Source organism: Mastacembelus armatus, chromosome 12, assembly GCF_900324485.2.
Source record: "Mastacembelus armatus chromosome 12, fMasArm1.2, whole genome shotgun sequence".
Lineage (NCBI taxonomy): Eukaryota > Metazoa > Chordata > Actinopteri > Synbranchiformes > Mastacembelidae > Mastacembelus > Mastacembelus armatus.
Window position 1 is genome coordinate 5525678 of NC_046644.1, and position 20627 is coordinate 5546304.

General features: G+C 41.7%; 1 protein-coding gene across 4 annotated transcripts in view; it reads left to right on the top strand.

Annotated features, from left to right (window-relative positions):
- The window catches only part of ehmt1b (euchromatic histone-lysine N-methyltransferase 1b), a 32560-nt gene extending 12669 nt beyond the window's left edge, over positions 1 to 19891 (top strand). For 2 of the 4 annotated variants that reach the window (XM_026297804.1, XM_026297805.1), the window contains exons 2-26: positions 3806 to 3896; positions 3993 to 4516; positions 5071 to 5314; positions 5429 to 5577; positions 5970 to 6125; positions 6306 to 6377; positions 6518 to 6620; positions 6859 to 6996; positions 7530 to 7807; positions 9332 to 9564; positions 10675 to 10890; positions 10986 to 11068; positions 11185 to 11291; positions 11466 to 11588; positions 11813 to 11914; positions 12435 to 12539; positions 12622 to 12776; positions 12936 to 13106; positions 13229 to 13373; positions 13479 to 13556; positions 13788 to 13903; positions 14178 to 14264; positions 15337 to 15415; positions 15723 to 15928; positions 18540 to 19891. In XM_026297804.1, the coding sequence (XP_026153589.1) occupies positions 3806 to 3896; positions 3993 to 4516; positions 5071 to 5314; positions 5429 to 5577; positions 5970 to 6125; positions 6306 to 6377; positions 6518 to 6620; positions 6859 to 6996; positions 7530 to 7807; positions 9332 to 9564; positions 10675 to 10890; positions 10986 to 11068; positions 11185 to 11291; positions 11466 to 11588; positions 11813 to 11914; positions 12435 to 12539; positions 12622 to 12776; positions 12936 to 13106; positions 13229 to 13373; positions 13479 to 13556; positions 13788 to 13903; positions 14178 to 14264; positions 15337 to 15415; positions 15723 to 15928; positions 18540 to 18729 (3951 nt within the window). In that variant the 3' untranslated portion in view covers positions 18730 to 19891. Of the gene's footprint in view, positions 1 to 130; positions 188 to 2357; positions 2404 to 3805; positions 3897 to 3992; positions 4517 to 5070; positions 5315 to 5428; positions 5578 to 5969; positions 6126 to 6305; positions 6378 to 6517; positions 6621 to 6858; positions 6997 to 7529; positions 7808 to 9331; positions 9565 to 10674; positions 10891 to 10985; positions 11069 to 11184; positions 11292 to 11465; positions 11589 to 11812; positions 11915 to 12434; positions 12540 to 12621; positions 12777 to 12935; positions 13107 to 13228; positions 13374 to 13478; positions 13557 to 13787; positions 13904 to 14177; positions 14265 to 15336; positions 15416 to 15722; positions 15929 to 18539 lie in introns of those variants that run through there. The other 2 variants (XM_026297803.1, XM_026297807.1) reach the window with 2 other exon arrangements.
- Positions 19892 to 20627: the final 736 nt, after the last annotated feature.

Genomic DNA, 20627 nt, shown 5'->3' on the forward strand with positions numbered 1-20627 from the left:
GGAAAGAAAAGAAAAAGAGGAACAATCTGTTCGGCACATTCTCGCTCTCTCTCCCTCTCTCAGTCCTCCCCCTTACCTCTCTCTCTCTCGCTCTCTCACTCTCTCAAGCACACAGTTCTCTCTCTCTTACACTCACTCCCTCTCTGACGCCTTCTTCTTCTCAATGGAGGCCATGAGAAGAGAGCAGGTATGATGCTTCCTGGAGGCTCACAAGGGAAAAGACATTTTAGCTTTATACTCTTCACCTTTGGTTCGCTTTGAATGGTCTGAACAGATGCATATCATTGTTTCCCAGTTCATTGTAGCCATTTTCTATAAAAGTTAAAATCAACTGGTTTGAGCTCTTGCTGTCTTCTCATTGAGATGGTTTATCAATTTGTAAGATGCATTTCTCGAGACATTTTCTGCTGCAACTGATTGCTCTTTATTCCTGAAATTGAGGACTTAAATGTAGAGTAGCAATGTTATTTTATTTTGGTAGCAGTGATGATGTATCAATGACAGATTTGAGTGTAGTGTGTTGGGTCCTGTTATTGGAGAGAGCTCCACATGGATTAGCACAACAGCTGTATTTAGAGCAATCACAGCTCAGAAAGCCTACAACATGGTGTCATTCTCGATACAGACAACGAGCCTGACCTCCTGAAAGATCTGGAAACTAACCTAACAGTAGATTTTCTCAACTCCAGTCTCCTTTTTTATGACCTTTTCTTTAGCCCTTCTCCTCTTTGCTCTCAGTATATCCCTCATGGCCTGTATATAATGAGGTGTCCCTGGAGTGGATGTATGTGCAGCCTAGGCTATGTGATCAGGAATATACTGCAACATAAGGCTGCAGTGATGGCTTATCAATCTAAAGGATGCTGCAGTGTGAGCTTTTATGTTTACCATTTGTGAGATTTGAGCTCCTGAGTGGATTTCTACCATGACCCATTGGCTGAGTAAATCATTGCTGTATTCCTGGAGATTAGGATTCTATGCAAAGCAAAGTTTTTTGGGGGGCATTTTCACCTTTGTTTGGCTAGTGGACAGTAGAGAGGTAACAGGAAGTGAGTGGGGGAGAGGAAAGATTATATGAGGGTTGGAACAGGTTTTTGTGGTTGCTCACTCAGCGTGTCGGATCCTGAGGCCACCAGGATGTTCCACATTTGTAATTTTTGTAATTAATGTAAAACTGTACATTCATAACCAGACTTTGACACATTTCATTAGATCTGTGGTTCTCAACTCCTGACTGCAAAGGTGGTTGCAAGATGACTGAGAGTCTGTAAAATGATTTGCAGCTTTTGAAGCACTTTGAATTAAAAAAGCACTATATAGATAAAGACTTACTTAAAGATCATTTGCCTTATTCTTTTGGTATTCTTTTTTCTTGTGACACAGTGGATAGTTTCACCTTATCAGGTCTCTTGGGAGTATTCAAACAAAACAATATAAAAATAGAAAAGTACTCTTTGGTCAAACAGCGCATAGCCCATAGACAAGGGTTCACAAATAGATCCTGCTTCATTTTTATGCCTAAAATGTGGGAGCCACTGTTTAAGGAGGTCAGGAAGGCAACAGTTTCTTTTTTAATTTCCCACTTGTTTTATTGGGTGATGTTGTTTTTTTGTTTGGCATACTGTGCTCGTCCCTGCCAGTGTAACAACTGAATGTGTAATTTGTTTGGGCTTTGTGTTTAGGTAGCACTCACTTGTTTTTATGCTTCTTGCAATAGATCTAAAGATAGGTCACATCAGTGCGGATGTCCTGACTTCATCTCAAAGTAATCCATAAAGAGCTTACTTCTAAAAATTACCAAGCCTATTGAGAAAAATCAATCTAAAGAAAAATCCCATCTGGAGTACAAACTCACTGGAGTCCTATTTTTGAAGCCGTGACTGAAACCTAACCTAACCTATTCTAACATCTTTCCATTTTAATAAGCTACTTAAGGCTTCTAGTCAACATTTATAGCCTTAGCTTCACATTTAGAGCTTCTTTTAGCAGCTCCCTTATGCACCTCAATGATCCTCCAAACCCATATGTTCTCCATCTAGTGGAAAACTGCTGCAATGGCTGTGTTGTGTCAGTAAACAATCTGGTTGCGAAATGGCGGCGATCTGCAGACAGCCTTCTCTGCCTCCCTTCCCCCCTCTCCTTTCTGTCTCCAATGTGTATGTTCCACTTTGTACCACTAGGGGGAGGGATGAGGCTGGTGTTTTTTTGTATCTGGCTTCCCTCTGTCCGTGAAACAAAAGGAAGTGATGGATTCTTCTTCTCTTCACCCTCACATGTGCTCTATAGATTGCTTGAGGTCATACGCCACAGAGGATTGGCCCAGACTGGATGTTCTTTGGGAAACACCTCAGTTAGTGTGATCATGGAGCAGCTCTTGGCCTGACCTTGTTGCTGTTTGACAAGGTGCATGTATGTGTTCGGCTCAGAGACTCAGGTGCATGTGTTTGGAGAATGATTTGGAATGGCTGTCTTGATGGCTCATTTAGTTGGTGTCTGACTTGTATGCAGGTTTCAGGAGTGCATGCTCTGTTGCTTCTGAGGATGTGACTGTCACAGGCCTTGGAGAGGAGACTTTATCTGGCTGGACTGATTTAGTTTTTAGTGGTCTCTTTCTTAATGATCTTTTGATTGGGCTACTCTGGAGCGAAGATGTTTCCTCTGCATTTTTGAGTCAATTAGACTCAGCACGCCTGGCCCAGTCAGCACACCTATCTTTGTATCTACTGCTATTCTCCTCCTTCTGAGCCTTGCATTAGGCCAAGCAGAGCGTAAACCTTTCTGTTCACTGCTGGATTATTTGTGAGTGGTTGCTCTTCAAGGCCAAACTGATCTGTGTCCACTTTCCTTTGACCTTTGATCTACAAAGTTTAAGTGTGAAGAGTTCATAACAACAGGGGAGGCTTGCAAAGCTGCACCCAAAAAGAAATCAAACTGTGTCAGCTGCTGGATCCGAGCCTTTTCTGCTTCCTTTGGGCCCATTTACTCAGACTGCGCACAAGGTTGACAGTCTGCTATGAAGAAAGTGTGTTTTACATTTCCTGGTGTTGCCTCTTTAACTGCTTCCTCCTGTGAGGTGTAAAGACAGTCTGTGGCAGATACCTTTTGAAGCTGTGGCAGCCACCTACTGCTCTTGTTGGCCTTAACATAAAGAGAGAGACAGCCAATGAAAGGGCATGGGGGGGTCACAGTAGGTTTTGATTTTGAAATAGGCCTATCATTGAAAAGCACAACGGAAAGAGAAGTTTTAGTTTCTGTGGATGAAAGATCAGAGTTTGAGCAAGAGATTAGAACTGGTTAATTATTTGTTAGAAAATGAATCAGTATCGGTTTTACTAATCAGTTAAGTGTTTCTCAAGCAAAAACACTACATTTTCTCTGTTTTCAGCCTCTTGATTGAGAGGGTTTGCTGTTTTGGTCTTTGGTTTTATTTAATTGTACGCTGTCACTTAAAACTGAAATACTTATTTTACAATAGAAAAATAAAGTACAGCAGCAAATCCTCACGTTTGAAAGATAATATTGTGCGTCTTTACTCCATAAATGACTTAAAGATTGAATTTATTTAAGGAATTTGATGGTAATTCATTTCTTTTGATTACCTTGGGATTTGGATTGTTTGTCAGATAATGCAAGTATTTTAAGAGGCTACCCTGGTTACAGGGAGACATTGTTAACGATTTTACACCCTTTATAGACGAATTGATTGATAGGGATAGTTATTCATAGACTAATTGATAATGAAAATAATGTGGTTGCCAAAAATTGCATTTTCTTTCTCTTGAGATCTTTGTTCTTTTCCCATTAGCCTGCTGGTCTTGTCAAGGGCAGCGTGGATAAGGGTGCATCTCTAAAGAAAGAGGGACTTGACCAAGCAAGCAATGATGAGGAGAAATCAGGTATTAATCCAACTCAACCTTTTATTTATTTATTTATTTTTTAAATGACTTGTTTACATGGTAATTTGCATTGTGTCACTGGTTTTTGATCCACAGATGGAGACACAGAGGCAGCAGGAAGAATGGCTTCTTCCCCTGCAACAATGCTCAATGGCACTGAATGTGACAGCACGAGGCACAAGAGCCCGACACACGGCTCACCAGTCGGAGCTATGAAGACTTCACTCATTGCAAATGAAAATGGCATGCCAGACATGGAGCCACCGCATGGTTCTGTTACTGGAAGCAATGGATTCATTCTTACTAAGCAGCAGCAACAGCAGCAGGATGGCTCTGCAGCAATGGCAGGTCTGGGAGTTTCTCCTCATAGGACTAATCGGTTGCCTTCGGGCTCACCGACGGGGGGACATGGGGATAAACCTGTGCCGACCTTGGCATCAGGGCATGCCCAGAGCTCAGGTGCATTTAGGACTGACTCTAGTACAGGGACTTCATCTGGACAGGGGACATCAGGCACTAAAAATGGAACCGTGCCATCTCCTGCCCTGGTTCCAGCACCTGTCACAATACACAGAGCACGCAAGACTATGTCCAGACCTGCTGTCAGCCCGGCACAAAAGGTAACAGGGTTTTCTGCCCCTTCCGCTTTATTACTACCTGTCAATGTGATGTAGTTGAAATCAATTGAAAGACGTGGGCAATTATTTTTTTCCTATATTAATATGGATTCAATGGCAGTGTATGGCCATCCAGTCAAATTATGAAGGCAGGTGTATATATATCCACACAGAGCTTGTGATAACTGAACATGCCAAATGAATGGGTATTCAGGGTATGCAGGCCAGTCAAGCCCCTCCAAACCAAACTGGGAAAATCATTTATTTGTGGGTCTGGCTTTGTGTATGAAGGAACTGAAACGGGAAAGGGTCTTTAACAAACTGCTGACACATAGCTGGAAGAACAGCATCATCTGAAATACAGTTCCCTGTGGTAGAAATTATTTTTTTCATTGGAACTGAAGTACCCAATCCCATGGTTAAAAACCCAGTACTCTTTAATCAAGTGTACTTAAATCATGTATATTTGGTGGTGAAAACTGACTGAGAGCAAATGCTACCAGGACTTCACATTGTAACACAGTGAGCCAAAAGTGTATGTTACTTGTCTTCTGCAGCTTCTTAACAGGGAATTAAGAGAAGCAAAGAGTGCCAAAATGGAAACAATGGAGATCAATGTTGCATCTGACGCACAGAAGTCCTCACAGCAGGCCTCCTCTCAGAACCATCTACCTCAGAGCCCACTGGACACGCCAGCTTCAGAAGGATCAGCTTCACCAGCACCGCCGCAAACTCCAGCTCCTCTAGCATCTGCAGCTCAACCAACTCCTCCTGTTTCAGCCCCAGCCAAGCTCCTACTAGGTCAGACAGATTCCAGAGTCCGGACAAAACTCAACTTTGTTCCTTTGGATTTAAAGAAAAGCAATCAGTTGACATTTTATCTGTAGATGTGTGTGTTGTTCTCTTGTGCTGTAGGCTCTTACTCAGGAGGACTGTCATCCCGAAAAAAGAAGAGGAGGATGGGAACGTACAGTCTAGTTCCCAAGAAGAAAACCAAAGTGCTTAAACAGAGAACTGTGCTGGAAATGTTTAAGGAACTACAACAGTCCGCCAAAAGCCCCCAGGTCTGTGCTCATCACATTTATTTAACCAAACAAACAAACAAAAGTTTTTTGTCTGCTGTGGCTTCAGAGTCACTTGATTGTAGTTTGGGTTTGAGTTAGGAAGAGCTGAACTTACTAGACCTTTGTAGCCTGTTGCCCACGTCGCCTTGAGGCTAGAGGCTTAAGGCTACATAAGTTGCTAATAACACATCACTTGGGTTTTGACTTTTGGTAGTCAAGTTGCAGGTTCTGCTGCATCTATCTTGAGCCTTTTAAGAAAATTGTCAGGACTCCAGCAGTATTAAAGGAATATTAAGTCAGTAGAGTACTTCTTTCTGTAGAAACATTTTGTTTAATTCAGCGTATTCTGAGGTTTTGAAGATCATTTTCTTGCCTTTTTTTTTGTCTTACAGACTAAAGACGTAGCAAATATAAATGGGGAGAAGGCTGAAAATGCATCAGAGGAAGACGAGTCAGAGGAGGTGGAGTCTGAGGAAGAGGAACGACAGCAGCCAGCAGAAGAACCTGTCAGTGTTGTTCAGGAAGCAACACCTGAACCCATCTCCCAGGTTGGAAGATAGGACAGTTTCTTTCCTCTTTCTGTACCGTCCATACTAATTTCCATTTTCTGTAAAATGTGGAACTGTCTTATCATGCAGTTATCACAGTTCGACTTCTGATGTATTAGAAGGCCTGTTTGACATGTCATGTGTTTAATGTTTAACTCTTGTTTCCATTTTGGGGTGGAGGTGGGAGATGAGCAGGAGTCTGAAGAGTCTGGAGAAGAAGAAGGAGAGGAGGAGGGCACAGAGTCTGACTTGGTAAGAACCACTCACCATCATTAGTTCACCTCGTTAAATCAGAGCACCAGCTGTCAACCTCTGACTGAAGGCAGAGTGCTATTAAATGTTCTGCTATTGTTGATATAATCATTTTGGTGAAAGAAATCTTTGTGCCACAGAGCACAGAGTCTAGTCTGAAGAAGAAGTTGAAAAAGAAAACAAAAGGAGACAGCGCGTGGCTCAGGCCATCCAGGAAACGAAAGAGGAGATTAAAGGCTAAAGGTGAGCACCATTCTGTCACTCGCACCTTATCTTTTTTGAGCTCTTTCGGTTTTGAGCTCCCTTCCTGTGGTCCATATGTTAACAACACTACTAGATCACTAAAAATGATTTTTCTTTTTAGTTTAATGTCTTTTAGAGGCTACGTTTTCTGTTTTTTTTTTTTTTTTTTCTTTCTGTGACTAGCTGGAATTTGAGGGTAAACAGTGAAGCATTTTCTTACTGTTCTGTCACTGCTCAGACTTGGAGGTGGTGGTTCAGCCTCAAGCTTCAGCTCAGGCCCTTGCAGCCGATGGGAAGGAGTACACACAAATTTCCCCACCTGAGTCTGTCAACCTCAACAAGCCCCTAGAGCCCACAGATCCCTCTCTGAGCAAAGGTGAGCGTAGACGAGATGTTCTTAATGCATCCCATGTGTATTGCCCACATACTCACAGATTTTTGTCTTCAAATCTGCAGAACGTCATAGTACTTGCATCTACAGAGCCCTGATTGGTTCATTGTTTCATCCAAAATATCTAACAAATGTTAAAGTCACAAAATACATATTTTCTCTAGGCTTAATGTTGCTCCACAATTGGTATGAAAAGGAATGAGTGCATATCCTCTAGAGCATGGGTCTCAATCTCCAGTCCTTGAGGGCCACTGTCCTGCTGGTTTTCCAACTATCCCTGCCCTACCCACTGCTGATTACCTGGATAAGGTGTATTCAGCCAATCAGAAGCTGCAAGGGCAGAGATATGAAAGAAGCAGGACAGTGGCCCTCGAGGACTGGAGATTGAGACCCATGCTCTAGAGCCATCCATTCCAGCCAACCTGTGAGCTGAGTCATTAAGTGCTTTAGATGATTAGGCAGAAACTAAGTAACACTAATTGCATGTAAATGTACTCAGTTGGACTTTTTCTTGGTAGGCATTTCAGGGACAGCAGTGGAGGAGGCTCAGGAGCTTCCTCTCTGCAGCTGCCGAATGGAGACGCCCAAGAGCCGAGAGATTCTCATCCTGGCAGACAGGAAATGTATGGCCACAGAGAGCGTTGATGGACAGCTGACTCGCTGCCAGGGGGCTGTACTGAAACATGAAATGATGCGTCCCTCTAACTCTGTTCAGCTGCTGGTTCTGTGCGAGGACCACCGCAATGGCATGGTGAAGCACCAGTGCTGCCCTGGCTGTGGCTTCTTCTGCAGAGCCGTGAGTACAGTAACTGGACCAGTTTCAGGCTCATAGCTGCTCATTGGAATGATTGTGCTTTTGAATGAAATTGGTACTTCTGCCAAAGTGTAGATCATTTTATACAATACATTGGCCTCTACACAGTATATACATTACCATAGGGGAAGTTGTACTAAACTGAATGATGCATGTAATGAAATAATTTGATTTGTGAAATGCTCCAGTTGTTCATTTTATGGTTCGGGTGATGGGGTAGTTCGGATATAAAACGTGTCTGGACCACAGCAGTCTGTCAAACAGCAACGCTCTTAACTGTAGAACTTCAGAACCTAAAGTGTTGATGAAAGATGTTACTGATTCTTTTTTCAAATATAACAATATATGAATAGAAAAAAAATGCTGGTTATCTTTCGTCATATGTTACTACCATGACAGGAACTTTTTTTTTTTTTTGTGTGTATTCATCAGACAACTCAGGTATATGTTAATCCAGTCGTTTTAGGATTTTGAAAGTGTTTTCTCCAGTTATGGCATGAGTGCCATTACTCATATACTGATATAAAGTAGTTTATTACAAAATAATTTTTTAATGATCACTTATGTGTAGGGATGCAGCAATTAACCGTACTTGAACACGTCACGGTTAATTAATTGTGAAGGTTCCGCTACACCAAGTGTTGCTGCTGCATGGAACAGATCTGCTATAACCCGCACAAAACCAAAAAAAAGTTACACCAGCGGTGCACCAGCCTAAAGTGATTATTAGAGACACAGAGGCTACTACACACATTATATTAACTATAGCAGAAGGACCAAACAGCAAAGCTTTATTTCCACCAAAGTAATGCCTGTAGTCAGTAGTGGAGGAGCATTTTTTGTACACCAAGACTGACCAGGGCGTCATTGAAGATGACAGATCACCTGCTTGCAAAATAAAAAAAGTTGCTGCTAAAGGAGCCAATACACAACTTTGATGCGGCACCAGCAGGATCACCATCCAGCTTTGTACACCTAAGTAAAGATAATACATAACTAAGTAAAATTGTGTGCCAAGTAGGGAAATTAAATATAAACGTGTCGCAATCAATGCCGTAGCCAAGAGAGTTGGGCTTTCAGTGGAACGTAAACAAAGCAGCATGTAGCATGAGTCTATGGAAAACAGAATGTAGTCCTGTCAAGACTTTCAGTCAGTGAACATTTAACGTTACATCCTGTTGCTTCCTCCTGTTTGTTTTGAGTTGAGTTGTTTAATAGAACAGGAATAAAACACTAACATAACATCAGGAGCTTCTAGACTTCCACGCAGTAGTAGCTCTACCTCAGGTCCAAATGAAATGTAGAAAGAATACACAAACTGAAAACGCAATCATTTTGTGATCTGTTTCCATTTGTTATTTTTAAAAGGGAAAAACTGACAGGTGTTGCTATGTTGTTTCTGTTTCAAAAGGCAGCAATAAATAACACTTTACTCAAAGAGGACCAGTACACCATGATTAATAAGAGTTTACTGTGTTTTTTTTTTTTTTTTTTTTTTTTTTGCAGGGGACTTTTATGGAATGCCAACCAGACATCAGCATCTCTCATCGTTTCCATCGAGCTTGTGCCTCGGTGCTGAAAGGTCAAAGCTTCTGTCCCCACTGTGGAGAAGAGGCCAGCAAGGCCAAGGAGGTCACCATTGCCAAGGCTGACACCACCTCCACTGTTCCTCCCACGCTTGCACATGGACCTGCCACACCTGGGACCCTTGAGGGCCGGGCAGACACCACCACTGGCAGGTAAAACCACATGAAATTTTTATTGTAGTTTGTGAACTTCATGTCAAGAGAAATTCAATTTTAGTAAGCACTGGTGAGTATGTACTGGGAGACTTTGGACACACAGTAACTTGAGACTTGACATGAGACTCATTCTCAAAACACTTGCGACTCGACTCTGTCTGGGACTCGTAAACAAGGTTCATATAAAGTGTCTATTTTGTTTTAGTGCATTAACATAAATTTCTGACAAGCAGTGTGTTTTTCCTGGCAAGTGCAGTCCAGTTTATCATCAAATTTGGTTATTATGACTTCGTACAAAGCCTAAACAAACGAACGGCAACATGCAATGTGTATAGTACAAAAATATAAGACGCTGGATCCACCACATCTATTTTTATCAGGCACCTCAAAACGCACCTGGACAGGTCAGTCATTCGACACTTGGTTTAGCTCAACATTGGCTGTCTAATGTTAGCTTGTTACTAGCTTTGCACAGCATGCAACAAGCGTTGTTCATTGCAACCAGGACACTTGGACTTCCAAAAATGACTTGTGGTATGTATGGACAGTTAAAAGGGTTTATTTTATAGAAGCAATTTGTCCTTACGCTTCCTAAGGAAAGCTTTCAGTTTGCCAGTAAGTCTGTGTTGCCATCCTCACCTACAGTCCCAGGATCTGGGTAGTGACTGAAATACAAGAAGCCAAAATGAGTTTCATCTGTAGGGTGGCAGGGTTCTGAGAAAGGGTGAGGAGTTTGGACATCTGGAGGGAGCACAGGCTGGAGCTGATGTTGCTTTGTGTCAAAAGGTGCCAGCTGGTTCGGGCTTCTGATCAGTATACCATTTGGGTGCCTTACTTTGGAGGTTTTTTACAGACATATCCAACTGGTAGGAGGCCCTGGGGTTGATCCAGAATACACTCGGGATACTTAATATCTCATGTATCCTGGGAACGGGGTGCCCAGGAGGTGCGTGAAAGCGTTACTGGGGAGAAGGCCAGATTCTAGATAAGCAGCAGAAAATGGAGGGATTATCAATAGGGTTCTTAATTTTGATATTTTTAAAAGAATAAAATAAGTTGTTCATTTTACAAGTAAAATTCCTAAAATACTACTAACATTTTTTCCAGCTTTGTTCGCCCGGCTGTGGGAACAGACATCAGTGGCAGGGCTGACAGCTCGCTGTCAGTTCATTCTGCACATGGACTTGACATCTCGGTTCTTCCTGGGTCATCCAGAACCACAATACTACAGGCTGGGTCCGGAACAACAGCCCCATCTACAATTCTCCCAGCACCACCTAGAGAGACACTTGAGAGCATACTGGTTGCTCTCGACACAGAGAAGTAAGTCCTGTCACAAATTAAGACTGCCATTTTAATTTATTTGAATGACTGGGGCATTGAAAAATAAACTCCTGTTTTTGTGTCTATTTGATTAGGCCCAAGAAGCTGCGTTTTCACCCCAAGCAACTTTACCTCTCAGCCAAACAAGGAGAACTCAAAAGGGTGTTGCTCATGTTGGGTATGTCGGGCCCACCTGGAGCATTTCTAACCACCTCGGCAATCTTTTCTACCTCTTTTCATATAATAAAGTCATCTTTCATCTTATGTTTTTATTCAAACTATATATTTTTCCAGTGGACGGCACTGACCCTAACTTCAAAATGGAATCTCAGAACAAACGCACCCCTCTCCACGCTGCCGCTGAAGGAGGACACAAAGACATTTGTCACATGCTCGTACAAGTAAGAGTGTCTTTGAGTTCTGCTGTGCAGTGACTGCTGCAGTAATAAAAGTGAATGGCTTAGATTCTCTGTTTCAGGTTTTCAGGTGAAAAACACCAAACTTAAGCAACTCCTGGCATCCATGTGCTTTAATGGAAGCATTTTATATTGACTGTCTGATGTGTACCCATTCAGGCTGGTGCAAACCTGGACATGTGTGATGAAGATCAGCGGACGCCATTGATGGAGGCCTGTGAGAACAACCACATGGAGACGGTACTGTACCTGCTGAGAGCTGGAGCCAGTGCCACGCACAAGGTAAACATGCTTCAAGTGTCTCCTGGGTATGAGAGGCTTCATCACTCAGCTACAGCAATGAGTAGCATAAGAGTGGGGCAGATATCCTGAAACTCTTCAAATAAACAAAAAACTAAAAGACTCTTCATGAGTTAATTTTAAAAAGTTCCTGTGATTCATATTTTAAGGATGCTCATCTTGGGACTGGAGAAAGGGTCAATAATTTCATTCTCTGCTGTTCTCAGGATGTTGAAGGGTTTACATGTCTCCACCTAGCGGCAAAGTCTGGTCATTACAGCATTGTCGAGCATCTCTTGTCTACAGGACTGATCAACATCAACTGTCAGGTCAGTGCACCAATTCTGTTGTTCATCTCTGTTCCGTAGTTTTTGCTGCTGCTGTCCAGTCACTAAAATTACTGAATCACCTTGGCAGTCAAAATCAGTGGCAAAATTCCCTAAAACATCCAAGATGTCAGGTGACAGCTAGTCTAGCCTGTGTGGGGAGATATGGCAATATTTAAAGGAATATTTAAACATCATGGGTAAAATGCTCAACAATTCCAGTGTTTGTAAGCACCTGTCAAAACATTACAATACCTGTAAATTAGATCTTGATAGTTCTGGGAGTTGTGGGAGTTCAGATGCAAATGACTGTTACAACAAGGTATCCATTAGGACAGCTGTGATGTAGTGAACTTTTGCATCAAATGTGTAATGTGTATTACGGTTTGAAATTTACTATAGTTTTCAGTGAGGACTGGAAAAAAGCTGTATTTTTCTTCCAAGGTGCTTGTGTTTTGTTCTTTTTGTGTTGCTTTTACCTTGATGATAAGTCTGCTGACTTGTAAGTCTTATTTTTGCTCAGGATGATGGTGGTTGGACAGCCATGATCTGGGCTACAGAGTACAAACATGTGGACCAGGTGAAGCTGCTTCTGTCCAAAGGAGCTGACATAAGCATCAGAGATAAGGTTGGGCAGAGAGTCTGTCTACCCCTGTGATTGACGCACTTTATGGAAAAATCAAATGTAATCTTAATTGTTTCCGTTTCAGGAAGAGAACATCTGCCTCCATTGGGCAGCTTTCTCAGGCAGTGTGGAGATTGCTGAGCTGCTGCTGAATGCCCACAGTAATCTGCAAGCTGTCAACATCCATGGAGACTCTCCTCTACACATCGCTGCTCGGGAGAATCGCCTAGATTGTGTCACGTGAGTTAATGACTCGGGGGGGGGGGGGGATTGACATGTTTTGAAGAAAAAAAGAAAACTATGACTTTTTGAACTTTGGTTCAAAAAGAGCAATTTAAAATGTTGCCCTGAACTGACATCTTGTTGATGAGCAGTAAAATGTGGTGTTTTTCTCCTCAGGCTTCTCCTGTCTCGAGGAGCAGATGTGTTCCTCAAGAACCGCGAGGGAGAAACTCCTCCAGACTGCTGCAACCACAATTCCAAGGCCTGGGCAGTGCTGCAGGCCAACAGGAGGGAGAGGGAAGCCAAGAACATCAGACTCGGTCGAGCAGAGGAAAAAGTCCTTCACAGGTTGAAATTAAACATGATTAGTTTGAGGAATGTGTGGTTTAAAGGCTTATCAGGCATATAACTGCAGTTTTGACACCCCTGTCAGATTGACTTTTAATGACCAGCATCTGTTCTGCTTACAGTGATATAGCTCTGGGCCAAGAGAGAGTTCCCATCCCCTGTGTCAACTCTGTGGACAGTGAACCTTACCCAGACGACTACAAATACATCCCCGAAAACTGTGTCACTTCCCCCATGAATATTGACAGAAACATAACTCACTTACAGGTAAGATAGAAAACATTTCCAAAGTAAATTTGAAATTGGTTTTCCCTGTGTTTGGCACTGTGAAGTGAGGATTATTATGCTTTTCTCTTTATCCGTGATTAACAGTACTGTGTTTGTAAGGAAGACTGTTCGGCAAGTATCTGCATGTGTGGACAACTCAGTCTGCGCTGTTGGTATGACAAGGTAAGTACAAATGACTGCACAGATGAACCAAGCAGTCATCCATATAAAAAGCAGGTATGTGGACACCTGAACAAAGAAAGAATTCAGTGGACTGAAGGGACGTAAGTCAAACCAATAACAACCAGACCAAAAGTACGCTCAGGTATGTGAACAGGTCGTCCACATACCATGTACTGTATAATATCAATAAATCATGCAGTCCTGACAGTTAGTTTTTCTTGTCATGTTCAGGGTGGTCGTCTTCTTCCTGAATTCTGCCGTGAGGAGCCTCCCCTCATCTTTGAGTGCAACCATGCGTGCTCCTGTTGGAGGACCTGCAAGAACCGCGTAGTGCAAAATGGACTCAGGTATTTGAAGTGCATCTCTGTGTGTCAATGTGTAATTTCTGTTGGTTGTAACAGTCACCTACTACTGAGAAATGTGAACAGACAGATGCCAGCAGCAGCTTTAGAGAATAGTTTACTTACACCAAGGTCTTTGGTGTAGAGCTGTGTAGGGAGGTTGTGTGATGATATAATAGAGTTTTGATTCAATATCCTGCAGCAGGTCATGTGTCAAGGTGAACATGTGATTTAGGGATAAAAATATAACTGCCACTTAAAGATGATGTGGATCTTCCAGGACCAGGCTTCAGCTCTTCAGGACCAGTAAGAAGGGTTGGGGTGTTCGGGCACTGCAAGACATACCGCAGGGGACCTTTATATGCGAGTGAGTGCCATTTTGCTGTTTCTTGTTTGCTGTTCAGCCTTGTATTTCTGTATTAAATGTATTCACAAATGGAATGACATGCAATAGGCATGTAGTGTCACTTTCTTCGTTTTAGAAAAAAAAACTGCTACTCCTCATGCATGGAGTGTCAGGATCTCCCACCAGATGTTAGCAGCTCAGGCTGCAACAAACAGCAGACCTAATTATCATTTTTGCTCTCTCATGTTCAGGAGTGCTGTCTGTTGTGGAGGTGTTTTGCCGTGGTGCCAGTCGCTATTCTGCTAATGCATTCTGACTGTATTGGAAAGCTTTTATTTAAATCATGACATTTATGGTTTTATGTGCCATTTTAAAAACATAACCCTGACAACAAAACAACTGCACCAAGGTCAGTTGTTTTGTTGTCTTCAATATGTTACCACTGCAGGCTCCAGACGTACTGGACTCATTTTCATCTTCTTCATTCTTATCTCGTATGTAGGTACAGTAGATTAAAGGAATGGGCCAGTGTTTATGTTTCTGCAAGCACATTCCCCGAAAACACCAAAACCACCAATATGTTATGTTAGTCCATCTCTCTGTACTTCGAATTATCTTCCCTGTCTGTGGCTGTCAGTCCATTGGTTCAGTTCAGGCCATTTATAAAAGGGCTCAGTAATTTTCCTCCAGCTAGAAGAGTCATAGATGTGTGATGCTGGGGACCATTTTTAGTAGCGTGTTAATACACAATTGCTGCTGATTGCTGATGAATTGTTGTTAGTAGCAACAGCAGCATTTTAAAATAAAATATAAATAAAAATTAATATAAATAAAAATGAATTATATTTAATTATAGTTAAATAATGTTAATTATAGGTAAATGCTTAGAAGTCTTAGTATTCTATACCCCTAGACTGTAAAATTCAGCTCCAGGTCTCTCCTTTTTTTGTGAAGCTGCCCCTACTGATATTAAACGCATTTTATTTTGAGATGGTTGTATAAATAACAATATCCTAATATTGCTCACTGTTTCTGATTGCAAAGATGCTGTATCAATAAGGTGCCATTGATGGGTCATCTGCTTTTTTAACAGGTATGTAGGTGAGATCATCTCTGAAGCAGAAGCAGACATGAGGCAAAACGATGCTTACTTGTTCAGTCTGGAAGATAAGGTAAAATACAAGCAACGTTTGGAAAACTGCCGGTTCTAACACTGCAACAGGTTTAAATAAGAAAAATATTAAAACTCCCACTCTGAAAATTTCTTAGTTACATCTTGTCCTTCTTAAGCCAATAATCTTATTTGTGTGTTGTTTTTTTTTTTTTATATTTTGGCCAATGAGTCTTTTTCAGTATTTTGTTCCACCTACATGTGACATCGTTCTTTACATAAGTTGTAACGTTGAGTTTATTTTTAGATTTCCTCCCATGTCGAATTCTCCTTTCTGCTGTGCTCTGACAGCCTTTTTTTTTTTTTAGTTAGAGCCTTTCTCTTATTTTCCCTCCCAGCCACAAGACTTATATTGCATCGATGCCCGTTTCTATGGAAACATCAGCCGCTTTCTCAATCACATGTGTGAGCCCAACTTGTTTGCCTGTCGAGTGTTCACAACGCACCAGGACCTTCGTTTCCCACACATTGCCTTCTTTGCCAGTGAAAACATAAAGGCTGGAGAGGAGCTCGGGTAAGACAGTTTTTGTTTTTTTTGCCACTTTACCACAGTGTCTCCTGTTTTGAAGAAGACGACGACGAAGAAGAAGAAGTACTTTATTAATCCCCAAGGGGAAGTTCAATTGTTACAGCAGTTATTCTAATTTAAAGTTATTAAAATATTTTAATTAATAGTAATTAACTTGTATGTAGAAAAGTAATAAAGTAATTTTTTATTTTTGGGGGGTTTGTGTGTGTACGTGCGTGTATGCGTGTCTGTGCGTTATTGTTTATATTGTGGAATTATAGAGTCTTATGGCCATGGACACAAAAGACTTCCTGAAAGTCTCAGTCTTGGCTTTAGGAGGAATTAGTCTGTGGCTGAATGAACTTCCCATTCAGCCCACAGTTCCTCATGAAGTGGGTGGGCAGAATTGTCCAGTATGGAGTTGATTTTGTCCCCCATCCTCCTCTCTGCCACAGCCTCCAGACTGTCCAGTTCCAGTCCAACAACAGATTTTGCCTTCCTGATCAACTTATTTAGTCTGTTGGCCTCACCAGCCTTGATGCCACCTCCCCAGCACACAACTGCAAAGAACAGTGCACTTGCTACTACAGACTGATAAAACATATTCAGTAGCTTGTTGCACACGCCAAAGGAACAGAGTCTCCTGAGGAAGAACAGTCTGCTCTGTCCTTTCTTGAAGAGTGCATCTGTATGGTTTGACCAGTCCAGTTTGTTGTTAATGTGGACTCCAAGGTATTTGTAGGAGTCCACAATCTCTACTTCGTCTCCAAGGATGGAGACAGGGACTGGGGTCTTTCTGCTCCTCCTAAAGGAGGAGATGGCATCAGTGGGAAATGGGGAGGCAGCATTGGCAGAGATGTTGGGTGGAGGGATGTGAAGAGACCCCAAGGCATCAGCTAAGGTGGTGGAGGGAGTAGGGATGGTGTGTGAGGACACTGGGTCAGAGTAAGAAGCAGAGGTGGTGTCAAATCTATTGAAGAACAGTTTAAGTTCATTAGCAAACTTTGAGTCTCTTCCACAGCAGTGTGTGACTTCTTATAGCCAGTCATTATTTTCATCCCATTCCACAACTCTTTGATATTATTCTGTCTCAACTTGTGCTCTACTCTCTCTGTAGATCTGCTTTGCTACTCAGCTTCCTCTTGAGTTCCTTCTGCACAGCCTGGAATTCCTCCTTCTCTCTTGCCATGAACGCCCTCTTCTTCTTGTTGAGGAGGCCTTTAACGTCCTTTTATATCCATGGCTTATTATTGGGGAAACAATGAACTTTTTTGGATGGAACAACATTGTCCTCACAGAAGTGGATGTAGTCTGTGATGCAGTGAGAGATGCCTTTGATGTCCTCACCATGAGCATCCATGAAAAGGTCCCAGTTTGTAACCCTAAAGCACTCCTGCAGGGCCTCCTCAGCCTCCTTTGACCAAACCTTCACATACCTCTTGGTAGCAGACTGTTGTCTTACTACGGGCTTGTATGTTGGTACTAGATATATTAAGTTGTGGTCTGATCTACCAAGTGGGGGGAGGGCTGAAGAGCTGTATGCCTCCTTCACATTGGTATAAAGGTGATCAAGATTCTTATTTTCTCGTGTTGCACAGTCCACATACTGTTTGAAGTTGGTTAGATAGTATAAGGGCACTGGGGTGTTTTGTCTGGAGACCAGCGACAACTGTGTGGATGATGTGACATGCACTCTGTGCTGCAGCTGATGGAGGAATGTAAACAGTCACAACAATGGCATGTGAAAATTCACAGGGCAGGTAGTATGGCCTCAGTCCAACCACCAACAACTCAATTTCTGGAGTGCAGATGCAGTCCTTCACTGTTACATGTCCAGGGTTGCGCCATTTGGAGTTAACCAAAACAGCGAGACCACCTCCTCTTTTCTTGCCACTTTGTTTCCCTCTGTAGGCTCGCACTAGTGAGAACCCAGGCAGTTCAAGCGAGCTGTCTGGTATATTTTCATACAGCCAGGTCTCGGTGAAGCAAAGCTACACTCTGTACTCTCACTGGCTGCTAGCTAAAGCTGTAAGTTCATCCACTTTGTTGCAGAGTGACCTCAAATTCCCCATAATAATTTTTGGGAGAAATGGTTTAAATCTACAGTTTTCTCGATGCTTCACTCCTGCAGAGCCCCTCCTACGCCTTCTCAGGTCTTGGGGGATTTCAGGTTTTATACCAAGAAGACTTGTTCCCTTGAGAGCTAGCAGTTGCTCCCTTGTATAGATGCCATTGCCACAGAAATGTATATTTTCTGATGCAGTTTCCAAAATCTCTATATGTCTCTCCACAGGAATTAGAAGATCCCAACTCATCCACTTTCATCCGTTATCAGAGAGAAAGCATAGATCTTGACTTGACTTGGATTAACAGATGATAATTCAGTAAAAAAACTTGCAAAAAACAGAGGAGCTGCTGTAACTGGCTGCCACCTAACAGGCGCCATTCTAGAACAATACGACTATATAAATATAATATATAAATAAGAATGCATGTGTGATGTTTAGTGGATTTTTTTTATTCTGATATTTATGTTTACTAATTGTTTTAAAGATAGTTTTAGATTAAGTGTACATACACTTCTATAATCCTGTGACTTCTCATCCTCTCCTCTAAGATTTAACTATGGTGACCACTTCTGGGAAGTCAAAAGCAAACTGTTCAGCTGCGAATGTGGTTCTTCCAAATGCAAGTACTCATCAGCAGCCATGACATCACTGCAGGCCGACAGCACACCAGAGGACCAGCAGCAGCCCAGTGCGTCGCCTGACACCAGCTCTTCCAACAGTCCCTCCAGTCCTTCATAAAACTGTTCTCACACTAAGCTTAGCTACCCAAACAGGAAATGCAGGGGCGCCTGTCGCCTTTCTCCGTGACCTTGTACTCTGTCATCACTTCTGATAAAAACCATGGACCATTGATCTTTGTGAGAAGCAGTGAAACTTTGTGATTCTGAACCAGAGGCACAATCAAATCCTGGAAGAAGCTGTGGCTCCTTTATTCCACCTTGTGTAACATGAACAGCAGGGGGCAGTGATGTCATGCACAGCAAACATCACAGACTGTAGGCACTACATTTCATACATAACTACTTGGAAGGAGAACTGTGCATTTTGTCTTCTTTTTTTTTTTTTTTTTTTAAATCATTGACATTGTTAAATGGCTTTTCTTAGAGTCATGATCAAGATGTTTTGGGTTGGGGGGGGATTGTTGTCTTTTGCAAAGACAACCTCAGCATACAGCTGGGTTTATTGTTTATCACGAACCATTCCAGCAAAATTAGCTGATTAGGTGATATTGAATTATGTTGCCACTTTTTTATGTTCACATCATTTTTGTTGCAGTTTCTGAACTGATATCCAATGTTTGCCATCACAGTTAGGAATTAATTAGCTGAAATGATATGAAAAGTGGACTCTTCTTTTGATTTACAGCTCCAGTGAATATAGAATGTCTGCTAGAAAGATGCTGTAACATTCCCCTGATGTGTTTCTAGTGTGAAAACATTGGTTGGTCTTTTTATTAAGCATATTTAAGGGGATCTTAAATGTGTCAGACATTTTGCCACAGTTGCAGAAGAATTGATTAAAGTGAAATGGAGTCAAAAACAAGAAATGGTGCTGACAAAGGTTTTTACTTTTATTTTAATTTTTATTACCTAAGTGAACATAGCTTGTAAAATAAGAGAACATTTTAAGTTTTTAACTGTTTATCTCCAGTTTTCTAATCATAGTTACTGTAGTTAGCCTGTTTTTAATTTTGTTTCATTTTGCCGACAGAGGCCAACCTGTCTTTTTAAATGTTGTCAGTAAAGCAGTGTCTCTTGTGCAAAGTCTTGAAAGGTATAAATGAAAAAGGTTATAAAAATGCACTTCCATTATGTTCTGTTACATATTTCTGGACTGTGAACCATCCATGTAATTGGTTGTATCTTTTTCAATAAATTTACTACTAATGCATTTATCCTCATATGCTTCACTTGTATTTTCTTATCTTACCTGGAAATGTTGCTGCAATAAATATCACATTTGCTTTTTGTGTTTCTTCAGCTCTCTGGAGGGAGATTTCTTTTAGCTCCTTATCTTGTCAAGCACAAATACATTACTGAGAGCTCTTCATTCTGAAGCCTGCAGTCAGTTTGACCCTGCACGAACCGAGCAGCAGCTCACTTTTGACAGACGGGCTTAAGGCCTGGTGCAGAAATATTTGAGCAGATGTGGCATCAGAGTGGCTGACTCTTCCCACACTTTGCTTTCTTTAATGAATTTAAATTTTCAGAGCCTGTCATTTGTCCTGTGATTTTGAAGATCTGCTAAAAACAAAAGCCAATTTCAAACTGGCAGAAGCTACAACTTAAAAAACAAACATACTGCACTATTAAAATCTTAATCTGCAATGTAACTAGCAAGCATAGCATCTATAACAGATAAGTAAAAGGTACAATATTTTCCTCTGTAACAGGAAAGGTTTCTCAAATTAGAAATTCTCGTGAAGTACAATGCATTCACAATGCAGTACTTGAGTAACTGTATTTAGTTGCTTTCCACCTCTGCAAAATAACCCAATTAGATAAGAAAGCTGTAAACACAGGAATCTACTCAGCTGTTGTATTAACAAAAGAGTAGTGGGTTTGGATTCAAAATGTCCTCTGTAGCACTTTGGAGCAGAACAAAAACAGCTGGAAGAGCCTGACCGTGTATCTGCA